A 25574-nucleotide genomic window follows, 5' to 3' on the forward strand; every position below is an offset into this window, starting at 1 on the left:
AAAACTAGCTAACTGACAGCGCAGAACATGTAAGATTAAAAGGGTTCTACGCTATATATTATTCTAAAACAGGAATAAACCCCAAAAATATATGCGGCCACCACACTATATAAAGAAGTGACTGGACCACTGCTTGAAGGTGAGATAATTTCTTGTAAGGGTGGCGTGTTGCGTTATTCTGTATTCGTTTTAGAGCTATTCGAAGCGGGAACATTCTGCCTGCCATCCAGAATTATGTGTTATATAAATAATGCGTTTTTCTATGAATTTGAACAATTTGTTCACGTGTAGTTATTCTGTAACCCACTTGCTATGATGCCCGACGAGGCGATTCAGGCAATAAATAAATAAATAAATAAATAAATAAATAAATAAATTGACGCTTGATGGCTTGTTTCTGACGGAGTTTTCTTTCTTAGTTTGTAGAGTCTCGTTTTGGGAACCCGTAGTGTTATTGGCTGCGATATGTGCTTTATTTTTGTCGGTCCAACCTGGGTCTGTTAAATTGAATTCTGCATGAAATGAACGCAAAGAAATTCCAGAGAAATTTATGAAGGATAATACATGATGTTCCCGTTCTTCTTTCATGCAGACTCTACTTTGCCTAGCTTGGAAGGCTCCATGATCAATGCAGGTGAGCCAAAAGGGCATCTTTATTTCGAAATACTGTAGTATACAGAGAACCCAAATTATGTCTTTCAGGTGAGTGTGCGAAATAAAAAAAAGGAATAGTGTAGCATTAATCGAGAGGTTCCCAACATCAAGAACACACAGTTGATGGCGCTTTTCTTGGCTTCACGCAGTGTTCGCACAAGCTGCAGCGTTGCATAACACATCTGAAAGCAAGTCTATGGGATTAATGATGATGATGACGTCATCGGGCTGAATGGCGCAAGGACATCATCATCATCATTATGAAACTGTGGTCGATTCTTCTTCTTTTCGCATTAGCCACTTGCACTTGCTGAACAGTTTAGCGCTCGCTGCGTGTTCAGCCCTGTAGTGTGTGCATGAGGCACACACACTGTGGAGGCTGCAAATACCTCCTCAATTCTCAGAGTCTTAGCAGTGTGGCCCCATAGTTTCATGTCCCACAGTGCCTTTAGACGAAATAAAAAGAAAACAAAGATATAGGCGGGTAGGAGGAAAGGTCACAAAATTTGAAACCCTTGCTCGTGTGTTGGCTTTCATATTCAAAAACACTCGAGTAGAGAGAAATTCGATTTCTTGCAGGCAATTGTACAAGAACGTTTTCGGGACTAAGCTTATTTTTATTTTCAACTGCGTAGTGAAGAAGCCTTATCACTCGTATTTAAAGTATTTTATTTCAAGATACATCACCTTTCAAACTGTCACCAGATGTGGTTCCAAAGCCATCCCAGTTGCCAAATTTAATCTAGCCTTCTTATGCCCCATTATAAAAAGAATTTAGACGCCATCATCAGCAACAAATAAAAGACGAATAAAAATTATGAAGATGAATCCCGCTGTCGGGATTGTGAGCGAAAAATAGGGTGGCCCATGTTGGTAGAGGTGGCCACCCGCCGGAGAAGTTACCTAGGTGGCCCACCTAGGTCACGTGACCTTGTGGCTGCATCACTCTGCCGACGACGCTGTGAGCAAACTAACCACTTTGGCAGGTGGTCTGTTAAAACAATGATTGATCGGTAGAGGTTTCACGGGAGGAGCCTTTTGGGTCGGAAGGAGCCTAATGGGTTCAACAAGCACCATCGGGGGCAGCGTGTGCCATCGCAGGGTGGTGGTGCATCCCTTAACCGCTGTACAATTGTGGAAGGAGCGGTGTGAGCACTACCAGGATGTCAAGTTCAGAAGGACCAGCTCCACATACTCTGGCATTAACTCATTAACTCTAGGGCGTCATATCCCTAAGGCTGAGCTTAAGTGTGCCTTCCAATTTCTTTCTTCCGTTTAATTCGCCCAGACAATGAAATTCGTACCGGACTTCAAGCTCGCGTCAATGGCTAAAATTTGCGTCAGTGGCGATCAGGAGGAAGGGGAATTAACTATCTTTTACGGGTACCACAGAGCGCACTGCGTGTATTTACTCTCTGGTTATTATTGTTCGGTCTGTTTCAGCTATTGCTCCTCCTTTGGAATGATGTTTGGAGAGAGAACGCTTCCTACCACTTTGCCCTGTGCATATGAAGGTTGTTTATGTCGCTGCACTCGTAGTGTCTTCTTGCAATGCGATGTCTCCGAAGACATGCTCACTCACGAAGAAAATAATTGAGCTTTACTATCCAAACTTCGTTACTCGGCCACAAATGAAAACGTATCCACATTTAGAAGATATTTCGAAAATTAAATTATGACATCAGTTTAATCGAACATTCAATAAAATCCTCGTAGAAAGCTTCAGCAGTCCTAATAATGTTTGAAGCAAGAAACCGCATTCTGTGTACATTCTTTCCAACTAATTCACTCTTTGCCCCTTCGTAATGTGTTCTATGCAGCCAGAGATGTCACAGTTAATATTCAGCAAGTGGTGGCATGCGCAAGTTACCGGAGTAAGCAAGGACCTCAACCAACGCAATGGGACAAAAGAAAAGATAGAAGAAGAGTCATTACAGAAAACAGCCTCTGAAGATACTTTCAAGCTGAAATGCGGGAGGCAAAGAGATTTTTAAGCACGGATAACTGCTCGTATATAGCCCGGTGAGGCGGCGCGCCTCATTTCTGGAACGTATAACGGCATGTGATGTCTTTCCGTGCAACGTTGTATGGACACGAAGTGCATATGTGTAGAAAAATATTTTAGCGGAGTACTATGAAGACCAGGGAGCTTTTGTGCAAGAAGTGGCAGCTTTTAGGTGAAGAATATATTTTTAAGAATATTATGACTCACCACTTTTCAGAAATTTCACTTCTCGATTTCACTTTTATGTGTTTGTCGCAAAGTCTTGCTTAGCTTTCGCGCCCTTGTTTTCGATTTCTTCGTAACATACTTCTCATGGTTGGGCGAGTGTATCGAGGAAAAGTAATCATCATTATCAGCCTGACAACGCTAACTCCAGGCAAAGGCCTTTCCCATGTGTCTTCAAGTAACCGTCCTTCATCAGATGCGGCCACCCTATCCCGCAATCTTCTTAATCTCATGCAAGAGCACCGGGTTTTGAATCCCTGTGCCGTGCAATTCTGCACCTGATTGAAAATACAAAACCGCTTCTCCATCGAATTACGTAACCAGGCCTGCGGTGCGGCCTGACCTTGGTAACCGGAGCCGACAACGCACTCCCTCTCCAGAGTACGATTTGTCTGCCCTGGTGTAGCACTTGGCCACAACATTCTATAAACAAAGCGAACTAGCTTCTTGCGGATGATTGGTTTGTGGTTTGGCTTGAGGAAGAGTGGGATGGTCTAGATTATGGCCTGGCTTTAACCGCCGCGGTGGTTCAGTGGTTATGGTACTGAGCTGGTGTCCCGAAAGACGCAAGTTCGATCCCGGCCACCGCGGTCGAATTTCGATGGAGGCGAAATTCTACAGGCCCGTGTACTGTCCGACATCAGTGCAAGTTAATGATCGCCGGGTGATTGAAATTTCCGGGAGTGCTTCACTACGGCTTCTCTCATAGCCTGAGTCGCTTTGGGACGTCAGCCCCATGAACCAAATATAATGTTTTTGACTTATTAGGGCTAATATTTTTTTTGAAGTTATTTCTTTAACACGTGTGCGTCATTAGATATAAATGCCGTTTTTTTTTCAAAGTTTCTTCATGTAAAAATTAATTACACCTCAAACCAACTTTCCACCTAAATTGTTGTCTTTGAGGCTGGTTCCCCTCTCCCCTATCTTTCGTTTATACGAACAGAGGTAACAACCGCAAAGGTTAGAGGTAACAACCGCAAAGACAATAATACTATGTGTAACTCACGCGAAGTTTCTTGTGGTATTTATATTTCGGAAAGAGTCGCAACAGCAAAAGCAGTCACGTGGACAAAAAAAACAACAAATGGCTGAACGGTCACTTCTGCTTAACGCGCGATTCAACGACAGTTCTCAAGGTATTTTTAATTCACGGTATAATGACGTAGAGAATATAAGAACGACTTTATATCTTTATTGTTGTAGAGTTTTTTCGAAGTTTTTTGCACATAGCCGTTTTTCGACAAGCTGTTGTCTCCAGTCTGGCACTTTCGGCACGCGGCGCCAGTGCCGCTGAGCCTTTCCTTGGGCGGCCATACTCTCCCGCCTGCTTACAGAGTAGCCGTCCTCTTTCTAGAACCACTACCCACAAGGTGGCTGCCGTGGATACCCCTCTTCGCTAACGCATTCCTACGGTCTGGCCATACCGTAATCCTTCCACTGTAGCCAAACCCCTCTACAGTTCCGCACTCCTGCGCTCTCGCCATACCCTCCTCGTTCTACAGTAACCATCTTGTCTCGTACTTCTTGGCTCCCGCGAACTCCGTCCTTCTTTCACGGTAGCGACCCTCCAGATATTTTCCTTGGCAGCCACTTTCTGGTTACGCATTACTGCACATGTCTTTGCCTCCTCCTTTAACGATTTCCATCTTCCGAGCGGTTCTGGTGGCCAGCAACCATTAGTTTCTCCGTCTACTACTGCTACTACTGCTACTGCTACAACAACACCAACGCGAAACACAGCAACGTTCGCGTAGGGCTCTCGCTGTAAAAACTAAATGTAAACAGCTTCAGCTGGGGGAAGCCATCCTTCCTGTCACGGCACGATGGTGTCGTTTCATTCATACTATTCAGTGTACATCGCTAGGTGTCCGTCCATCCTTGAACACGCGGCCTATGGTATAGACTTGACGACTTTCCAAGCGTTTTAGGGTTATTATGCAAAGCATAACTAGCCATTATTGCAGCGTCCGGCGTTTCACATGGTGCTGTGTATAGTGAAGTGTATGCTAAGCATGACGCTTGATGCGTGGTTATGACAAGCACGCTTGTCATGAGTTCTCACATATCACGCGACGTCACCAAATCGTAACTGACACCACCAAACCAAAGGGGAGGATCAGAACTGACGTTACCGAATCGAAAGTCTTCCTACGACTCGGGAGGCTCCTTGCACTATAGAAGCCCAGGGTGGCGATTGTCGTGGCATCCGGTAATTTTTTTGCTTTGGCGTTTTATACTATCTTTCGTTTTCAGCGCCTGAGGTGATTGAAGCCTACCTTGGGTCCAACCGAACTGCCTCTAGAGGTAAGAGATCAACATGCATTCTTTAGCACTCTCCGAAAACGAGGGCATACTATTACTTCCAGTTCCTTTTTCGATTGCATTTAATGTAGAGGACGGGGGCCGCCGCGGTGGCTCAGTGGTTATGGTTCTCGGCTGCTGACCCGAAAGACGCGGGTTCGATCCCGGCCGCGGCGGTTGAATTTCTTTGGAGGAGAAATTCTAGAGGCGCGTGTATTGTGCGATGTCAGTGCACGTTAAAGAACCCAAGGTGGTCGAAATTTCCGGAGCTCCCCACTACGGCGTCTCTCATAGCCTTAGTGGCTTTGGGACGTTAAACCCTATAAACCAAACCAAACCTAATGTAGAGGACAGACTCCTTTGTCTCCTTGGATGAAGAGTGCTGTTAACGCCAAATTTATTAAAATATTTGAATGCGGAGCAGTAAAGCATACTGAAGAAGCTATAGCTGCGCACAGCCATGTTTCAGATGCATAGATGGAAGGCATTCATATTTGTTCTGTGCGGCGTATTGCAGCATAAAAAACAGAGTACTGTTAATACAATGAAGCGGTGGTTAGCGAGTATCCTTGCGCAGTACTGGTAAGAGCGTTACAGCGAGTTACGTTGGCCGTGGAGGATTTCACTCCTGTTCCACATTGGATGAGCTTCACACAAAAGCGATAAAAGGTTGGAGAATTGGCTACAGCCGTCATCTCATTTATTGAAGATGCAAGAACATAACTGACAGTTTTATTGCTAAAGCAATATTGCAAGCACTTTTCTGCCGTCGGCGAAGGTCGTTCCTTCGCTGTCACGTGGCACGACCACGTGACAGCGTGACGTCACGATCAGAGGAGAGCAGGGCCCCAATTCGTCTCTTCGGCCGTAGTCGTTCCTTCGCTCGGTGCGGCGGCTACCACGTGACGGCCTCCTCGGCCCGCCGCCTGAGGGCGCTCGCTAGGAGAGGATACACGGGGCGCCACAGGCGCGCTCCGCTTAGTCATGTCTGAGGAGTTGTACATAGCGTCGCTGGAGCGACATGCTGCGCGCAAACGCCGGCGCCGTGCCGAGGAGACAGATGAAAAAAGAGAAAGGCAACAGCGGTTGGCTAAGCAACGCGCCTATGCCGCAGAATGGCGAGCCCGGCGGCGTTCTACAAGTTCTCTTTCTTTCAGTCGCAACAACAAGGCATCGCGCCGAACGGGTGGTGGCGTTCCTCCCTTCCTTTACGGCGCGGTTAGGGTGTCCACCGAGATGACAGAGAATTACTGCGCCATTTCCTTTCCTCAAAAAGCCGGTAGCCACGCGTTACGTGTAGACGCGGCGGACTGCGTTCCGTCCGTTGGAGGCGCTGCGCGCTTTCGCAACTTACCAGGCTTAACCGAAGCTAAGCCCCCCTCCAATTTTTTTGGTTGCGCTAAGTACTTCAGACTCCCGCAGCTTTTTTCTGAGAAAGTCGAACGCCACGGCGTACTAAACTGCTTTCGGAAAAAGAAGCTTAATGCTATGAGCTGGGTGCCTGCGAGACGGGCATTTCATGGATGAAGCGATGAAATCTCGAAAACGTGCATGCTTTCGAGATCGATTGAAAAGAAGCGTAGAATGAGCTACAGTAAAACACTCTCCGTGGCATGTTGGTTTATAGCTGGCAGGAATAAAAGCACAACAACACGACATAAAGGAGGAAAAACGACAGGACAGGCGCTACTTGCAACACTTCACTGTCTTCATAAACCGCTGCGCATATATCAAACACAAGGGGGGGGGGGGTAAAGACAGATAGGGAAGAACACAGTTGAAAGCACGTGCGTAGAAACTCGAATGTGGCAAAACAAGAACAGGTGATACCGCAGATACTATGCCGTATCTAAAAACGGACATTCTTTTTTATATATCAGAATCGAAGGGGTGCTAACACATGCACTCCCACTTTTACATATTCGGTGCGCTTCTATCAATTCGCGTGCGATCGTGTCTTTACTTTTGCAGATTACACTTGTTTCCAGAAGTTTCGCTCCACATGCCTTCTTTTTCCTTCTTCTTCTTTCCAGCAATCCTTACAGTGAAGCGGTAGGTTTGACCCAGGCCCATTCTTTAATGACAGACTGTGTGCTCTCAAACGGTCATTAATACATCGCCCCGTTCGGCCGATGTAAGTTTTTCCACATGTCAGTGGGATGCTATACAGAACTCCAACCGCACGATCTACAAAAGGATTAGCATGTTTCGTTTGGTAAACTTTTTTCTTGTCCTTATCCGGGTTAGTCATTCGTCACAATGCGGCGAGTTTCCTGGGGCCAGAAAAAACCACTGGCAACTTTCACTTGGAAGCAACATGCTTAAGATTATGAGCAACTTTATGCGAACACGGGATCACTACTGGTCTAATTTTCTTTTCCGAGGTTCCACTTTCGTCTCTTTTTCTTTTTGTACTTTTCTCACCTATTTTAGCAAAGCTTCGCTGACGGAACTCAAGACCGAAGGTGGGAAGCCCGCCTGTTTTAGCTTCTGAATCTGGGCGTCAAAGCTTTCCTGCGCTTTATGGCAACACGACTCCTTTTGAGAGCATTCCAGGCACATCATGGCGACGGCGCGCTTTACCGTTTTCGAATGCGTCGAGCCGTACGGCAACAGTTCCTTGCGGGCACGGGGGCAGTAACTTCCAGCATGCGCTTTCGTCAGTAATGGTGACGTCAATATCTAAAAACTGCAAGCTATTTCCCTTCGGGAGCTCATAGGTAAAATCTAAGCATCCAGCGTGATTTTTAAAATCAGCTAAAACTTCTTCCACGACCCGCTGGTAGGACAAAGATGAGTGTTTCCTCAATACAATTAAAAAGTCGTCAACGTACCTAAAACTCTTCAAAACACTACTGTCATCAAATGCACCTGCCAAGGCTTTGTCAGTTCCCGCAAGAAAAATGTTGCACAGTATGGGTGCCACACACGAACCAATACATATTCCGTTCTTCTGCAAATAGACCCGATCCTGGAACGAAACAGTCGTGGAACCCAAGTAAAATTCTAAAAGTGTCAGGAAGTTATCCACCGAAATGCCCGCGGAATTTTGGAAGGCGATTGGGCCATTTTCCTCAATGAAGGGCGAGACAGCCGCCAGCAACTCTGGTTGTGGAACGCAGTAATAAAGATCAACAACGTCCACTGAAAAGATATATCCGACAAACTAGAGGATTCTAGGATATATCCTGGAATCCTTTCTAAAGAAGTCGGGTTGCCACAAAGCGCAGGAAAGCTTTGACGCGCAGATTCAGAAGCTAAAACAGGCGGGCTTCCCACCTTCGGTCTTGAGCTCCGTCAGCGAAGCTTTGCTAAAAAAGGTAAAAAAAAGTACGAAAAAAAGAGACGAAAGTGGAACGTCTGAAAAGAAAATTAGACCAGTAGTGATCCCGTATTTGCATAAAGTTGCTCATAATCTTAAGCATGTTGCTTCCAAGTACAAGGTGCCAATGGTCTTTTCTGCACCCAGGAAACTCGCCGCATTGTGTCGAATGACTAACCCGGATAAGGACAAGAAAAAAGTTTGCCAAACGAAACATGCTAATCCTTTTGTAGATTGTGCGGTTGGAGTTGTGTCTAGCATCCCACTGACATGTGGAAAAACTTACATCGGCCGAACGGGGCGATGTATTAATGACCGTTTGAGAGAACACAGTCTGTCATTAAAGAATGGGCCTGGGTCAAATCTACCGCTTCATTGTAAGGATTGCTGGAAAGAAGAAGAAGGAAAAAAGAAGGCATGTGGAGCGAAACTTCTGGAAACAAGTGTAATCCGCAGAAGTAAAGACACGATCGCACGCGAATTGATAGAAGCGCACCGAATATGTAAAAGTGGGAGTGCATGTGTTAGCACCCCTTCGATCCTGATATATAAAAAAGAATGTAAGTTTTTAGATATGGCATAGTATCTGCGGAATCACCTGTTCTTGTTTTGCCACATTCGAGTTTCTACGCACGTGCTTTCAACTGTATTCTCCCCTATCTGTCTTTACCCCCCCCCCCCCCCCCTTGTGTTTGATATATGCGCGGCGGTTTATGAAGACAGTAAAGTGTCGCAAGTAGCGCCTGTCCTGTCGTTTTTCTTCCTTCTTTGTGTCGTCTTGTTGCGCTTTTACTCTTGCCAGCTAGAATGAGCTAGCCTAATATATTTTATGCTAATCTATTTATTTATAATGTGATGTTATTAGGAAACCCTTCGAGATAGAGCGTGGTCAAGCTGAACAAATAAAGCCTGTCTTTTCTGTGCGCTGGTGCAGAAAGCCTCAAACGTCAGCGACTAAAACACAATTTTCTGCCTTTCCTTGAAGGAATTAGTGTTTCGGTTTTTTTAACGCTACTTCTGAAGGCACCCGAAAAAAAACAAATTTGTGCTAAACTACCTTTTCCTTCTCAAACGGAGGTGGAATCTGAACCGGATCACCAATTTGTTTGGCAAACCATGAAGAATAAATAGCAATAGCCGAATACCCTCCCGCTGGCTACTGTGTGAGGGCATTAGGCTATCGCCGCAGCCGAACACGCCTTTCGTTAAAGTGAAGATACTGTCATGTTATGCATTGCACATCGTCTTCGTCATCGACTAATACTTCTATCAAAATAATATTCTCTCTTTAAGCTGTGTGGCGGTAGTGACACGGAGACGTGAGCTGCATGCTTTGTCGTGGACAACGTTGTCACAGAAGCTCGGCACTGCACCATTACGCATTGGCATTGACAACATTGCTGCATAAAGGTCGCACTGGTGCGTAGGCCGCCCTGCGGAGATTGGGCAAATTGGTATTGATGGTGAAAAAGTTGAAGGCGGGCGTATTTGGTTCCCGGCGTTAGTGGACACCTCAATGACGCTTGAGGTAAGTGGCGGTGGTTTCCCCCTGCAAAAAAGCGTGCTTGGCACAAAGTATCATGCTTAGCAATGCTGCACCGTCACCACAATTATCTGCCTACTCTCTCAACCAGATTATACTTGACTTCCTGTTTTGAAACCTTTATAAAAACGTAGATTGTTTAGGCTTCGAAGAGGCAAAGGAGCAATGCTATCAGCAAAGCTCGATGACACTGGCGCCTATTTTTACTTCAGAGCGCCCAGTAACGGGTTCACTCACAGTTGTTTGATTACAGGCCTCTTGCGCCGCTGTGAATAGGAAATTAGTGGTGGTGCCGAACTTATTTCCTTCCATTTCCACTGAAGTCAGTGACAGCTCCTTCATTTCAACGTGTCATCAAGTTTCACCAAACAGATTTCCGTCTTACTCCTCATTATTAATCTGGTACCTCAAATATGTCGCATCATTTTAAGAGTATCGAAACGATTACAAGTACAAAAGGCTATACAATACTGAATACAAATACACAAAAACATGTTACTCTTAAGCGTACTGGAAAATACAGTGCTGTACTCTGGTCCTCGCTGATTCTGCGACCATTAAAAACCGGCGGGCCTAAAGCCACGGGGCTTAGAGTGGGAGTTAGTTACATTAGAAATACCCAGCCAATTAAACATCGCAAAGCATAGACAATGTTTTATTTACTCAGTTCTGAGAAGGAAAGCAAGTGAGCAATAGTTCAGATCACATAAGTAGCTATGACACCAGGGTGATGACAAATGCATCCAGAACATCCGCACGCCGCTTGATGTGTTGGCTTCCTTCCCCTTTTTTTGAAAGGTAGGTCAATGATTTGCAAATAAACACTGCATCATTATCGACTTCACGAAAACATCCCCTGAGCAATGAAAAAAAAAATGCGAACCATGGCTGTCCACATGAAGTTAGCCGATGGAAAGAAGCTATAAAAGAGTGCAAAATTGTTTAATGCAACAAGAATGTCAAATTTTTAGGAGCAGACCGCCATTTCCAATCGATGGCTTCCGCAAGTCAGCAGTTATCATGCCATCAAGAAGCTCACCGCACGAGGCTGCAAGGCGGCGTGCCGTGTTTTTAGCTAGCGCTCCGTTTACAGCGTATAGCGGGCGGAGTACTTTATTGCTGTGCTTTCTATTGAGGTCAAATGAGGACACTAGCCACAGCAGGAAGAAAGAACGGATAATCGAGTGTTAATACAAACTGGAACCATCCGGGTAGTTTATAAAACATTTTTTACAAGGAGAAAAGAAACGCATAGAAGGATGCGATGCGCCTCATGCAACTTTGTAGTAGGCAGGAGGTGAAAAGCGAGACTTTTGAGATGCGACATACTGCCCCGAATGTAACGTCTTTTGTGGTGGAGGACGTCTCTGAAGTAGCTTTCGGCGTAAATCCTAGTTCCCGCTGCGTTCCAGCAGACATGGAGAACCTCGCGTGCCTGCCGACGCCTGATCCCGGACCGTGCCAAGGCTTCTTTCCTCGCTACTACTTCGACAATGAGAGCAGAACCTGCGAGCAGTTCATCTACGGAGGTTGCCAGGGCAACAGGAACAACTTCGAGACGAAGGAACTCTGCGAGTACAGCTGTGACCGTGAGTTTTTTGGAGCTGTAGTTTGGGCCAAGCAAACTATTATAAATAAGTTCTATGTTGGCATTCTAATTGAAATAATATTGCCGGAAAAATTCTGTTGCTGTAGGCGCGAACAGTTTGCAGATTTGAGCTTACCTAATCTAAACAGTCCCTGTTAGGGCAATGACCCTCGGTCCAGCGTCTCCGAGCCGACACTCTAATCAACATATTTAAACGCGTTCCGAAATGCGAAGAAGAGGAAGAAGAAAAAGAAGAAAAGAAAGGATACTGTAATGCGGAACAATCACAAAAGTAGGCTTTGATGACGCTAGTTATTTGATTGTGAGGCCTCAAGGCGGCTTACAACGCTGAAACGGCACGGTGGGCAACGCTTGTGTCCAAATTATTGCATGTATCGACGAGGAAACTGATGATCAAGAGTTGAAGATTTTTATGATCAGCCCAACAGCTTCTGCGAAAGATAGAAATAGGTTTGGTTTGGTTTATGGGGTTTAACGTCCCAAAGTGACTCAATTTATGAGAGACACCGTGGTGGAGGGCTCCGGAAATTTCGACCACCTGGGGTTCTTTAACGTGCACTGACATCGCACAGTACACGGGCCTCTAGAATTTCTTCTCCAAAGAAATTAAACCGCCGCGGCCGGGATCGAACCCGCCTCTTTTGGGTCAGCAGCCGAGCACCATGACCACTTAGCCACCGCGGCGGCGAAAGATAGAAATACAATGGAGTTTGTTTGTCAGGACATAAGCGGCGATGAACCCGTTCTTGATGTTTTTTGCGGCTATTTCTGTATGCAAGCCGCATGCAAACAATCCGCATGCAAACAATCCACCGCATGCAAACAATCCACATCTAAAGCTACGCATCTAATCCACACCTAAAACCTAAAGAGCCTGAGCACCGACTGAGCAGTGCTAAAATTTCTCGCTAGGGAGAGCCGTCAACGTTCTTAATTTTTTTTTTTTGCATTCGGAACATAGCAAATCAGACCGCTAGCTCTGTTAAGCATTTGCCGGGGATAATTTTCTTCCTTGTTATCGCTTTTGTTACTGTAACGAAAGTTTATTCAAACGAAAATAAACTGAATACGCTCATTGAATACGCTATGCGGTGATCGCCCAGTCTGTTTCGGACCATACAAATTTGGAACACCCTGAGGAATATTTTTCTACCGTGCTCTCTTTCCGTAACATCATGTGATTACATGATCGGACTTGCAAATGCACCCAATAATATACCAGGTACTTGAGGGGAGCTGATCACTAAGTTTTAAATATAGGCTTTTCGAGCAATAGTGACGGCGTCTTCGGCGAAACTATACGAGTGCCGGCTGACATAAAAAAGCACGTGAATAAAGTTAGCTAGTGTGGTCTTTTGGCTAACTTCTGAGAATGAACTTTTTAACATATACAGTTACACACATGGTTGCAAATAGAAATTTCTAGCACCTCGCTAGCTTTAGCCATAACAGTTTTTAGAATTTCTAAATGTCGATGGCGCTCGCCGTTAGGGCTAATTTTTTTTGGCTCCATGCAGGCAAAGCAGCCCCTACAGTATGCGCAATTAAACGAAATAGCCAAATTTTGTCGAGCCACAGCGGCCTGGTTACTCGCGCTGTCGAAATTCTAAAAGCCGATATGGCTATTGCTGACGGCCGGCTACAAACCTACATTTGCAACCGGATGTTTAACTGTAATAGATAAAAAATTAATTATTAGAAATTAGTTAACTAGATAATTAGTTGATTTTACTCACCCGACTTCTGATGACCACCGGCACTGGTACTACTCTGCCACAGAAGGCTTCTTTATAAGTCAAACAGGGTACTTCTAAAAATTAGTGATCACCTTTCCTCAAAACGCCTGGTATATGCAGCACGAAACAGCGTGGTATCGAAACATTGCCTGCCCTGTTTTGTGCGAACGTTCTGCAGAGCGCATGGTGTGATCGTTCGTTGGCTGACACTCTCAGTCTCGCTGTTGTAGGCGTCTTCCCTGGAGAGCCGCCGCCACTGATCTCATTTTTTTTGGTTACTGCTATTGCATCAGCCGCAATGCCACATGTTATGGGAATAAAATACACCACCGCCATAGCACACTGTGTAAATTACGGTCATTGTTTAGTGGGTCATTCGGTGCACAGCGCACCACTATGAACAGTGGTGCAGTGTAGCGGCGTACAGCGGTGCTTATCCGTGTAGTGGATTTACTGTGGTTGTCATAAATACGCAGCCAACCACGTTTGATTCTGTGCTTATAGTTGGAGTGGTTGCCTCTGCACTTCAGCGTTCCATTGCGTTCATCGCTCGTACTCAGATCTCCGATGGCCGCAATTTGCAGCTTGATATCGAGTCCCACTCACGGCTTAGCAAACTGTTCACACGATATTGTCATTGCACAGCACATAGCTATGAGAAGTGCTCTACTTAAGTGGAGGAAACGACACAGGCTTCCTACTTGCCCTTGCTTTCTTCTTTTGTGGCTTGAGTCAACATGCCTGCTTTCTTCATTTAGCTTCGACCATTCACCCGATATCCACCCCTTAATATTCGTTCTGTTTCTTAGTAGTTAGTGCCGACAAAAAAAGCAGAGTTGTCCTCATTGAGATTTTTTTTCAACATACCATTTACAGCCAAGACGGACTACCAGAGGCAGTGTCTTTCGAGGCCCGAGACCGGACCATGCAGGGCACATATGGTGCTGTGGGCCTACGATATCGTCAAGGGTCACTGCGAGCAGTTCGTGTACGGAGGGTGCGACGGCACTGACAACAAGTACCTTACCAAGGAGATGTGCGAGAAGAACTGCAACCGGCCGCAAAGTAGGTTTTACAGAGCTAACTGCATTGGGGATCTACTGAGAGGTAAAGCTTTCGGCGTAATTGCATGCCACTCTTGCACTCAACTGTTGCCGAGTGGGATGTTCGTTTGGGGACACTCTTGTGACACGTCATGAAGGGTTGGACTTCATTCAGATGCCAGGGGTCCCAAAAGCCTTTAGCAGAGCAAGCGCGGCATTTCTAGACCCCAGTAGAGGCCAGCTATAGAGTTGTTTTCGTGCTTATTCTATAGTAACGTGGTATTGGTGGTCAGCTGACCCTGGTGGGCATGAGAATACTTACTGCCATGGACTGAGGGACGTGTTGGGGCAGCGTTCACCTATTACGCGCATATGATTGCCCAATGGGAGGGTGAGAAGAATGAGTGACTATGTTTTAAGCACCCAACCGACCACATACGTTCTCGTGACGCCCGCTGCACAGGTTTTCACAGTAAAGGCTCATAAGTATTATCCTATGGACAAGAAAAGGCGCTCTCAAAGAAACTTCTAAACAATGAGGCGATTAGAGCTGCTTTCGTGTCGTTGTTCCCAACTTTTGATGCCCTTGCAAATGGCATGTATCGAACAACTATGGTATGTTTTTAACAGAAACTGTTCAAATTAAGTGAAACTTTTGTCCTGTCACGAGCTTTTGTCCCGTCACCGTGCCCGCCGCCCAATGTGTGTTTAGGAACTCTGTCACCTGTGTGACCGCCTCATCGCATAGGTTGCGGATAAGCGCGTTTCTGATTCTGCCGGCCCCCGCTGCCGTGTTACGGGTTGATGCCTTGACCGCCGCGAAAACCTCCTCCCTGGTTATTGACCTGTCCAAGTGGGGGTTCTCGCAGCCGCGATACACGTCCGCGAACGCCTCGGGCTTCTCTGTTCCAAAGCATTTTGTCTTGACTTTTTGTAGGAGCTCCTCTCTCCTGCCTTCATATTTGTGGACAAAGCGCTGGATGGCTTTGCTGCCTTGTTCTTGCAAAGAAAGAAAACTTACCCTTGAGTGCCAAGAACTAGAGGAGCGCAGAGGACATCTAAGGTTAATTTTTCTCCAAGATATTTGATTTTCTAAAACAGGCACAAACCGCGAAAAAACATACCAAGGCACCACACTATATATGGAAGTGACTGGACCACTGCTTCAAGTTCACAATTTTTTAACGGTGACGTCCTGCGTTATTTTTTTTCAGAGAGCTTTTCAAGACGGGAAAGATGTACATTGCTTGTATTGCATGCAATGGTCCTTTTTCTATGAATTAAAACAATTTGTTCACGTGCACCTAAGTCTGTAGCCCCCTGCTGTTATGCTCTGCGGGGCGATGCAGAACACAACTTGATGTTTCATGGCTCGTTACTGCCAGTGCATTTTTTCTTACTTTGTAGAGCGTTGTTTTGGCACCCCGTGATATTTTTAGCGGCGATGGGCGCTTTATATTCGCATACCAAATATGCGCTCGTTCAGTTGCACTCTGCATGAAATGAACCCATGAAGAAATGCGTGACAACACTATGAAGAGTAATATAAGATGATGTTCGCGTTCTTTTTTCATGCAGACTCGACTGTTCCTGGCTTGGAAGAGCCCATGATCAATGCAGGTGAGCCAAAAACGTTATCGTTATTTAGAAATACTGAAGTATACAGTGAACCCAAATTGTGCCTTAAATCCACGCTGCGAAATTGAGCGCCATGTCTGGTACCGAGGAGAGGTTGAAATTGAAGATTTTTGATGGCTATCGATTGGTGAACTTTGACCTTGGCCCAGGCTGAAGTTCGACCCTGACCCAGGAGATTTTCGATGCTTAATGTTGTTGTTGTTGTAGCCTTTGACAGAATGGCACATACCCACACTGGGGGATCGGCCTATTGCGTGGAAATTATGCTTTCTCTTTCTCTCCTTCTTGAAGATGGTACGAATGGGATCGCAGAAACATCTTTTTATATACATCCAGCAGCGAATGTCTGAGAATGTATCCTGTCTTTAAAGGGGCTGCGAAGAATATTGAGCGCAGCTTGAAAACAACTATTAAAGGTTTATTGTCAGCACGAGACGCACCGGCTGGCCACGCTTTGCGCGAAACTATTGGACTTGGTCATGCAGTGCATTTTTTGAAGCAAATATGGCACTGCGCTCAAGACGGCTTACTACTAACGAGAAACGGAATCGCTTTTAGTGTGTTTGTTTTTTAGGTGAGCTAGGAGTAAAAATTCCTCTTCCCAGAACTCCTCCAGTTTAAATTTTCAGCGCCCTGCGACTACACGAATGGTCACAAGGAAAATGACGTCGGTAGTAAGTCGTAATATTAGCGTCCGCATTTCAAAAACATACTTTGCATTTAGCCACCGAAGTTGCAGCCACCAACATCCGCAGTGGGATTGGTGTGCCGAAAAGACAGATTGAATTCCGTGGATTCGCGCTTCTTTTTCCTCATACAGCTGGGGCCGACTTCGAGGAGTACTGCAGGCCCAAGGCTGATCCTGGTCCCTGTGACGCCTACATGCCCCGGTGGGCCTTCAACGTGTCCACAGGCCAATGCGAGGAGTTCATCTACGGTGGTTGCGGAGGCAACAAGAACAAGTACACGACGATTCAGGCGTGCGAGCTTACTTGCCTCAGGCGCAGATGTGAGTAAGCTTGAAACGCTAACCACGTTCTCCTCGAGTTCTTTTTGCGAACACAAAGTGGTAACGAAATTTGAAACAAATTTATCTGATGATGATGATGATGATGATGAAGGTTTTTGGTGTCAGGCATCTGCCACCAAAGAGCGCCGTGGCGCAAGGTATTTTTGTTTAGTTAAGGTAGGCTTAAAGACCCAACTCCCAAGCATTTTACCCTGAGTCAGCCGAGCACCAGCCCATGAGAAGCTTTTGCCATTTTATTACCGGTGGGAACCCGGCGGCACTGGGGATCGAACCCCGCAGCTCCTGCATGCGAGGCGGAGGCTCAAACCCTTAGGCCACACTGCAGTCTTAAAGCTGATAACGCCAGCCGTATGTTAGAGTACTGCATCTTTCTCTAGCTCTCTCAAACCCAAATTTCTACAGAGAATGTTTACTACAATTTGTGCTACGTACAAGACGAGGATGAGTGGGCAGTGCCGCGGGATGGAGCGATGGCGCTAGGCCAGCTGCTGACACGAAAAGGACGATTTTGGCCGGATCAGGACCATGGGCTCTGAGATAGCTTCTTTTGCTATCTGGTAAATCAGTCGATAGTTTGCGCCCTGTACGTGTGTGTGGTTTTCGCGTCCGGCATTGTTCGTTATCATGCGCACCGCACTTATGAAGTTATATGTGAACCAACTCAACCCATTCGCAGCTTTACTTGCGTTCTGCCAGGTGTCGATATGTTTTTTTCACACATGATGTGCAATCTCTAATTCTGTTTCGTGATTATAATTTGTTTGAAGTATTAGTGCAATGCCTTTGTTTTTGTTCCATCCCTGTGACGACCTTCAGTGAGGGCTTCAGAGTATAACAAGATAAATAAATAAAAATAAATACAAAAATAGATTATCTCCATACATTGTTCTCTACTGTTGCGAAAGCTCTAATTTACTCCCCATTCGTTCCTTTAAAAAAAGCATAATTTTTTACATCGTGCACGCTATTTCAGAAAGTGACAGAATACTGTGCAGCAGTCAGCTACTGGTGGTTACTCCACTCAAGCAAAGATAAGTTCTAACGCGGTAGCGTTAGAGGCCTCGTTACCGTGAAAATCTTGCGTTGGTGTTGTGACCGAAAAATAGGGTGACGTATGGTGGTCCAGGTGGCCACCTGCCGGAGAAGCGACCTAGGTGGGCGACCTAAGTCACGTCACCTTGTGGCTTCATCACAGTCTGCCCACAGGATTCTTAGTAAAGGGACCACCGTGGCGTGTGGCTGTTAAAGCGATGATTGATCGCTAGAAGTTGCTCGGGAACAGCCATGTGGGTCGCACAAGCACATCGGTGGAAGCGCGTGCGATAGCAGGGCGGTGATGCATCCCTTAACCGCTGTACCAATGTAGAAGGAGCGGTGCGAGGACTCCCAGGGATCTACCAATGTAATGTTGAGAAGGACCAATTTCGCATTTAGTGGCATGAACTCATTATCGCTAGCGTGTCATAGCGTTAAGGCGGAGCTAAAGTGTCCCCTCAATGTTTTTTTATTCCTTTTCAGTGGCCCAGACAATGATATCTGTACCCGACATCAGGCTCACCTCAGAACCCCGTGAGTAACCGACTCCGTTCTCGTCGCCTAGATGAGTGCACGTAACCTGTTTGATGTTAGCTTTGACTGCTGTTGGAATGGAATGCGCCGCGACTGGCTAAAGTTTATCTTCAGTTATTTACGCAAGGCGGGACACATATCTCAAAGCAGGAATGCGAAATAAGGAGAAAACTAATTTCTGGGATGAGCGCCTGCACGTTTCAGGATACCTATTATTAGAACTATGTTGATACTAATAAAAAAAAGCTTAAAAATAATAGTTTTGCGGCCGTTGCAAATAAGTATAACGGTCTTTATACAATAAGGATGGGAAAAGTAATAGAAAGGAATTTGGCATAGGAGAAAATTAAGATAACAAAAGGGACGTATTTATACTGTCGGAGCCGTAGTCATCACATGGTCATTTTATGAAGAAGATAAATAGGGATTAAATGTTTTCTTAGTGGGAAAGACTAGGTAATGGAAATTGAGAGCTATAAGGATTATGAGACTCCGCGACAGAAGGATGTTCACTCCTGGTGGGCGGATGAGGAGAGAATTTCAGAAGGGTGGAGCAAAATCATCGAACATAATCTTGAGTGTTGCTTCCGTCTCTTCCGGCTGTGGGGATATTTGGCATGTTGATGTGAAAAAAAATATTAAGAACATAATTTCTTCTCCTACTCCCACTTTGTGCAATGATAAGTGCTATGAATAATAGGTTTCGGGTTGTCACAGACATAATTCGAGACAAAAGCGTTTTTCAGCGGGAAAGAATTTATGAGCGCAATTTTTTCATATATTTTAAGATTTCACTATAACAATCAATATTGTCACGGAATCACGCTGCGTCGTCACGGGGGAGTCTTCGGGACGACGGTTTCGTTTGTCAGCAACCTGCCTGCCTGGGGTCGCCGCCTTCAGTTTCCCCGGCGTGGGTTTGGCGACCGCCTCCTCAGCCTATCGCTGAAAGTACGACGGCTAGGTGACAAGTAGCAGACGGGAGAAGGTGACCGTTGGCGGCCGTTCGGTGAAGTCTGCCGGTCAGCAAGGTATTCCTCGATTTCCCGAGGTCGCTTACCGAACCGTGGGCGCGGGGCGCGACGTGAAAATCCCTGAAGCCCGAGTTCACGGTAGGAGCAGCGCCGATATAGGTGGCCGGCTTCCCCGGAGTGGAAGCAGAGCGGCCGCTGACGAGGACTGCGCTAGATGTCTGCCTTCCGGACCGGTGGTTGCATGGCGAGTCCCGGCTGCTGTGGCTGCTGGTAGGAGGGTGGCGGCAGAACGGACGGCGGCCTCGAGTCGAACGGGAGAGGCTGCGCGGGAGGCACCGCGGGCTGACGGACAGCTACTGCATAACTCAAAGGGCGTGGCTCTGGCAGCAACTGAGGCGGTGCAAACGCTTGCCGGATCTCCTTGCGCACGACTTCAGTGAGGGCAGCGGCTGGCGGATCAGGCGAGATGATGTGGATTTTCCGGAGCTCCTCGCGAACTACGTCTCGGATCAACTCTCGCTAAGAGGAATGTTCACTGGCGCTGCACGAAGCGGTCACTGAGCTGAAGGGCTGAACGCACGCAGACTCGTTACGTCGGGAACGTTGCTGCAGGGCTCGCTCAATGAGGATTGCTTCGCTGATGAAGTCGGCAACGGTCTGGGGGGGATTCCGCACCAAACCAGCGAAAAGATGTTCTTTTACCCCCTGCATCAGGTGGCGCAACTTCGCGGCCTCCGTCATGTCGGGATCAGCCCGCCGACAAAGACGGTTCACATCCTCGGCAAACATGGCGACGCTCTCGTTGGGCTTCTGGATACGGGCTTCCAAGAGGCGGCGCGCTCGGGGCTGGCAAACGTATCGCGCAGCTGCTGGCGGAAGGCATCCCAGCTTTGAAGACCGGTCTCCCGGTTCTCGTACCAAGTTTTGGCGCCGTCTTCCAGCGCGAAGTATACGTTGCGCAGCTTCATGGCAGAACTGCACTGATTAAAGTTGGCCGCACGTTCAAACTGCTCAAGCCAGTCGTCGACGTCTTCTGCAGGAGCGCCATGGAAACTGGTTGGCACACGGGGCTGTTGGAGAGTTAGATGAGGGGAGCTCGCCTGCACCATGGGATGAAGCTCAACGGGGCGGTGGTCGGGAAGGAGACCGAACTCTGGGGAGAGGCCGTCAATGCGCCGGCTGCTGCGATGTACGGGCGTAGACACCAGCGGGAGTCGGTCGGGACTCGATGAACCGCTGCGAGAAAAGGTCCGGGACATGGGATCTTGAATGCACCTCCACCAGTGTTACGTAGCCGTTGGGGCTCGTAACCGAAAGGCTTTATGGGGTGTTGACCTGGACGGCACCGGAGAACAAACCAAGAGCACCCAGGGGAGGCCGGCTAGTGCGACTAGTGGAAACATGGCAGTATATAGGCAGATCTTCCGTCGAGAGGCTTTCATTTTTTTTTTGCAACTAGCGTTTCTACTATCGTCAAAAGCGTTGCCCATTTGGTTTTCTATGGCAGTGTTACCTGCTCGTTGCGAGCGATGGGAACACTGTAAAATAAATATTTTGCTACAAATCGGAAGAATGGACCATTACCTTCAATATTTCTGTGCAAGTGTTATGCAGTTTTCTAATTCGAAAACTTTTTGACCAACAATTTTGGAAATGATTTTCTGGCTGTAAATTTCGAGCCGGTTTACTGGCTTTATTGTCTGAATGGGTCCATTGTAGTTTTCGGAACAGTTTGAAGCTACTGTGGTGATATAGACGAATTACCCCAAGGTGGTCTATTAGTTTTGAGATAGTTTCCGTTGGTAAATATGGTAATCGTATTTTGTTGCGTGTTTTGAAAAATAAAGCATTTTGTCAGTTTTGTTGTGAATTGCGATGTAGGATATTTTTGCTGATTACCATTTTCTCGAGAGATGAAATGTATGGTGTCTGAATTTGTGGTACCCTTTGTACGGCAACGCTCGCTGTGTGTATTCTTATTCGCTTGTTCTGCAGACATAAGTACTTGAAAAGACCCGCAAAGTGGGGATTTTCTTCGGAGCAGAATTGCTTACAAAAGCCATCAATTAAAAGAATTTCTGCTGAAACCCTTAAACCAGTATTCAGTAACCATGTGGACGTAGGATAGAGCGGAAACGGCAGAATTAATCATCTTAGAGGGCGATAGCAATTTTTGTGCAATCTTAACACTTTACTTGCATTGGTACAAAATTTGCAACATTCTACACTGAATGTATATTAGAGCCTGATGGGGATAAGCCGTTCGCACGCTCCATTCTCGTGACTATTCTGCTACTTTGAAGTGTCGCCGCCCTTTTGTACCCCGAGCATGCCTGCTTTTAGGCAGTGAGCATTTGTACAGGCAGCTGTGCCGTGCACGAAAAATTTATGACTGAATTTACCGTGAAGGTAAGATTTCATTCCAATGAAACCCCTCAAACGTGGATCAGAGTCATCGACAAAGGAGTCGTTCTCCTGGAAGCTCGCCAGTAGCCTATTTTTTGATACTATTGAAAGCCGTATTGAACCCAGCTCCACGAAATCTGTATACGCTGGTACGGAGGGTGCATACTAGTCTTGATCCGTTACTGACTTCTTTTTGCGAAACCCGAGCCGCGTAAGCTGTTTTCTGTATTCTCTAACTAGTCAAGAGGATTCAAGACGCGATCGACTGGAATTAATGGCTTCCGGTACTGGCGGCCAGTCTATATTTTCTGGTAATCTACCCCAAAAGCACGAATGTTCTAAAATTGTATCTCCTGATTATGTTGCGATCAGTTAGGGGGATACTGGCCTTGCAGTAACTTTTATATTTTACTCAGCATGACATCTAGAGAACATTTTACTTGTGCTCATAGCAAGCCGGAAAGACAAGATGCAATCCTGGACTTTGCATTTACCGTTTTTACCCCCGCAGATCCATCTAACCCAGTCTGCTACCTGCCTAAGCTGAAAGGACCGTGCCGGGCTCACATGCCGCGGTACTTCTACAACCAGACCACAAAGTACTGCGAAGAGTTCGTCTATGGCGGGTGCAACGGCAACAAGAACAACTTCGAAACGATTGAATCCTGCTTGAAGACGTGCAGTAAGTATCTGAGTTATTTACGTATCCAGCTACAAATAACACGTTTCTGCGCGGAGCGAAAATGGGTCAATGAAAAATACATTTCACGATCAAGCTCTAAATACAACGACGATTCTGGGAATGTCTTCTAAAGAGAGGGAGATAAAAGCTTATCTTCTGTAAACTGAAGTTCGCAATTACTCAGCAGAAATATTTATTTCACACTGCGCAAGCTTTGGTTAGAAATTTTTATAAAAAGCTGCCATAGAAGGCATCAGCTACATCGTGCGACGCATTAGCTGCTCTCGAGTCCTAGAGAAGCGAACTGGAGCAAGGATGGGACACCGTCTTCCCCCTCAAATTCAACTCTACATGGACAAGACGAAGACCAACGTTACAGAGCGTCGGCTCTCTGGGTGCTTCCTAGAGCTTTCTTGTAACAACACTTACACTGCTGAAACTGAACGTAAAAGAACTCAAAACTTCAATAAGCCATTCATTATTAGACAGGCCCGAAAAAGTGTTGTTCTGTATTCAGAACTGAAAAGCTTCTTACGTAATTATTTGACGGTATATTTTCTCTGCTCCAATAAGTTAACAATAACATGTTTCAGTTCTCTTCCCCATTGTGCAGATATATTTTTTAGAAAGATTGGGACAAGTTGCATACTAGACTGACTGTGGGCGTATATGCATATGCCGTTCTCTGAAGAAAATCTGCGCGAAGCAGTACGAGAGGCCCGAGCCATGAGCACTGCCGTCCGAAGTAGTAGCTTTACTGTAAGCAACGAGATCTTAGGAAAAAATTATTAACAGGAAAACAAAGGTTAAAAAGCATTTTTCGTAGCGTAAAGAAATAAGTAAGGGACGATCAGGCATCTGGTGACCCAATTCAGTGAAAGTAGCTGGGTTTACTTTCGATGATTACTTTGCTCCTTTTATTTCAAGCCTAGGCTGCACACGCGACGAAATGCTTGTAGAGAGCGAAGATGGGTGGTAGTGGGTGGATCAATGGTAGGTGGCTCTTCTCGAGGTGGGTCGGGGGAAGAGGAGGGTGAATGAACAGCCACGTGTCTAGAGAAATTGGTATGGGAGGGGACTGGTGGGTGGTACGTATGGAGGGCAGCTGCGATTTTGCATTTCATTTCGCCATTGTTCTTTCCGCTACTGCAGTACCATCTTATTGGCAGAATTCAGGAGATCGGTTTCTAGTTTCGTTAGCTGCTATCACCTGAAGCACGTTTTTGAACATCCAAAAATGGCGTTCGACATGACTTTCGAAATAAGCAGAATGACTTAGTGGCTGCAGGACCCAGCGTGGTAAGTCGATAGGCTTAGCGGCAGAGGCAGGGAACTATCCCGAATTCTTGGTAATGACTCGGTGCAAGACTTATGAAGGGTTAGATAGATGTGTGCGTCATAGGTGGCGCCTCTAGCGGGTTGAAGTCTATGTGTTGATGGTGGAGGGCACCAGTGGGCGGCGGAGAAGAGCGGTGGTGGCAGTGGCAGTGGTTAGGTGGGCAGTCCTTTAGATAGGGGGTTGCGGTGTGGGGGTGGCTGGCGCTTCTGAAGTATGAAATATGGCTTCAGTAGGCTTCATTATCGACTAACGCCAGATTTCTGCTGACGGAGAGGGATCCTACAGCAGTACTTCGTACGCAGTAAAACAAAAAGTAATAGTTGAAGAGCGGTTCATATCATGTAGAGAGGTAAGCTCTCACCACCACATGTTTTTATTGTCACTGCAAAGAGTTTCATATTTACGCTGTGCTTTTCTGTTTGCTTCAGCAACTGTATTTTGATAAGGATGTCTTTGAGTTTGCGTTCCACTTTCTCATTGTTCACCTTACTTGTCTTTGCTGTTATTCTTGAACACCACCATTCTAACGCCAGGACGGCGACATAGGCTCGCTAGGCATCACGAAAGAAAAGCCCTTTGTTTTTTCATTCGTTTGCAGAGGTCGGATACGTCGACGTACATGCCGGTAGGAAACTCCCCTCTGAACATGGTAAGTTGGAGGCTGCTTATTTTCCCTTTTTGCTTAGCGAAGGCCATGTATAAATGCCAGGGACAAAGATAGGGTCTGAGCGCAACGTCTTGCGCCGGAAGGCACGCTAGAGTGAACTATCAATGGCTGCACTCGAGGGTATTAGGCATGTTCGTAGATAAAGAGCGTTGGGGAACATCGCTTGGCTTTTAATGTTTGATCAAGTGTTTTTTTTAATACAGGCTTTAAGAATAAGAGAAGGCAAATGCAATCTGTGTAGGCAGATAATGTGGTAGAATGACCAGCTTAGCAACGTAGCGGTGACAGCATTGCGATAGCTTTCGGAAAACGTGTTTGTCTTGTTCATGGTCATGCGCAAAGCGATGGCTTGCGCAATTATGTCTCTGTCAAAATATTCAATGTCGGCAAGGCTTAACACGTGGATGGTAGTGCCGACGTAGATCAGAACTTCAGACATCGAAGCAAGATTTCTTATATTGGCATGTTGATCGTGGTTCTATTGTGCGTTGCGTCCAGCTTTCAGTATCAAAATATAGACCTCAGCTTTACCAAAACTGTCTGCATATTCCGCTCACTTCTCAATTGTTACGCGGTCATATTATAAACGCATTTCACAGAGTATTGTAAAGGTCGATGACATGTTTTCTTGCACTGGGCACGCCGTAAACGTTACGGTGCACGGCTGGCAGAAGAACATTGACTCACAGTTAGCTTCTGTGCGTCAGTATGGCTCGTTGTGAAAACCGCGGTACGTGCAGGACGCTTACTTTATTTATTTTTACTGTATTACCTTACTGTTGTGTCGGCAGGTCCATAGCACGTCAAAACTACTCATGAACAGCCCAC

At 46.3% G+C, this 25574-nt stretch overlaps 2 protein-coding genes across 2 annotated transcripts in view; both read left to right on the plus strand.

Moving 5' to 3' along the window:
* The window catches only part of LOC149333115 (kunitz-type serine protease inhibitor 6-like), a 37319-nt gene extending 35199 nt beyond the window's left edge, over positions 1-2120 (plus strand). The window contains exons 11-12 of the mRNA XM_089557645.1: positions 593-634; positions 2098-2120. Coding sequence (XP_089413771.1) covers positions 593-634; positions 2098-2120 — 65 coding nt within the window. The remainder of the gene's footprint in view (positions 1-592; positions 635-2097) is intronic.
* A 3023-nt stretch (positions 2121-5143) lies between these two features.
* LOC149333116 (papilin-like) overlaps positions 5144-25574 on the plus strand; it is a 61082-nt gene continuing 40651 nt past the window's right edge. The window contains exons 1-8 of the mRNA XM_089557646.1: positions 5144-5191; positions 11469-11642; positions 14275-14463; positions 16020-16061; positions 16900-17088; positions 18628-18678; positions 22570-22740; positions 24678-24728. Coding sequence (XP_089413772.1) covers positions 11471-11642; positions 14275-14463; positions 16020-16061; positions 16900-17088; positions 18628-18678; positions 22570-22740; positions 24678-24728 — 865 coding nt within the window. The 5' untranslated portion in view covers positions 5144-5191; positions 11469-11470. The remainder of the gene's footprint in view (positions 5192-11468; positions 11643-14274; positions 14464-16019; positions 16062-16899; positions 17089-18627; positions 18679-22569; positions 22741-24677; positions 24729-25574) is intronic.

Source organism: Amblyomma mixtum, chromosome 8 (genome assembly GCF_055824585.1).
Source record: "Amblyomma mixtum isolate Tamu chromosome 8, ASM5582458v1, whole genome shotgun sequence".
NCBI lineage: Eukaryota > Metazoa > Arthropoda > Arachnida > Ixodida > Ixodidae > Amblyomma > Amblyomma mixtum.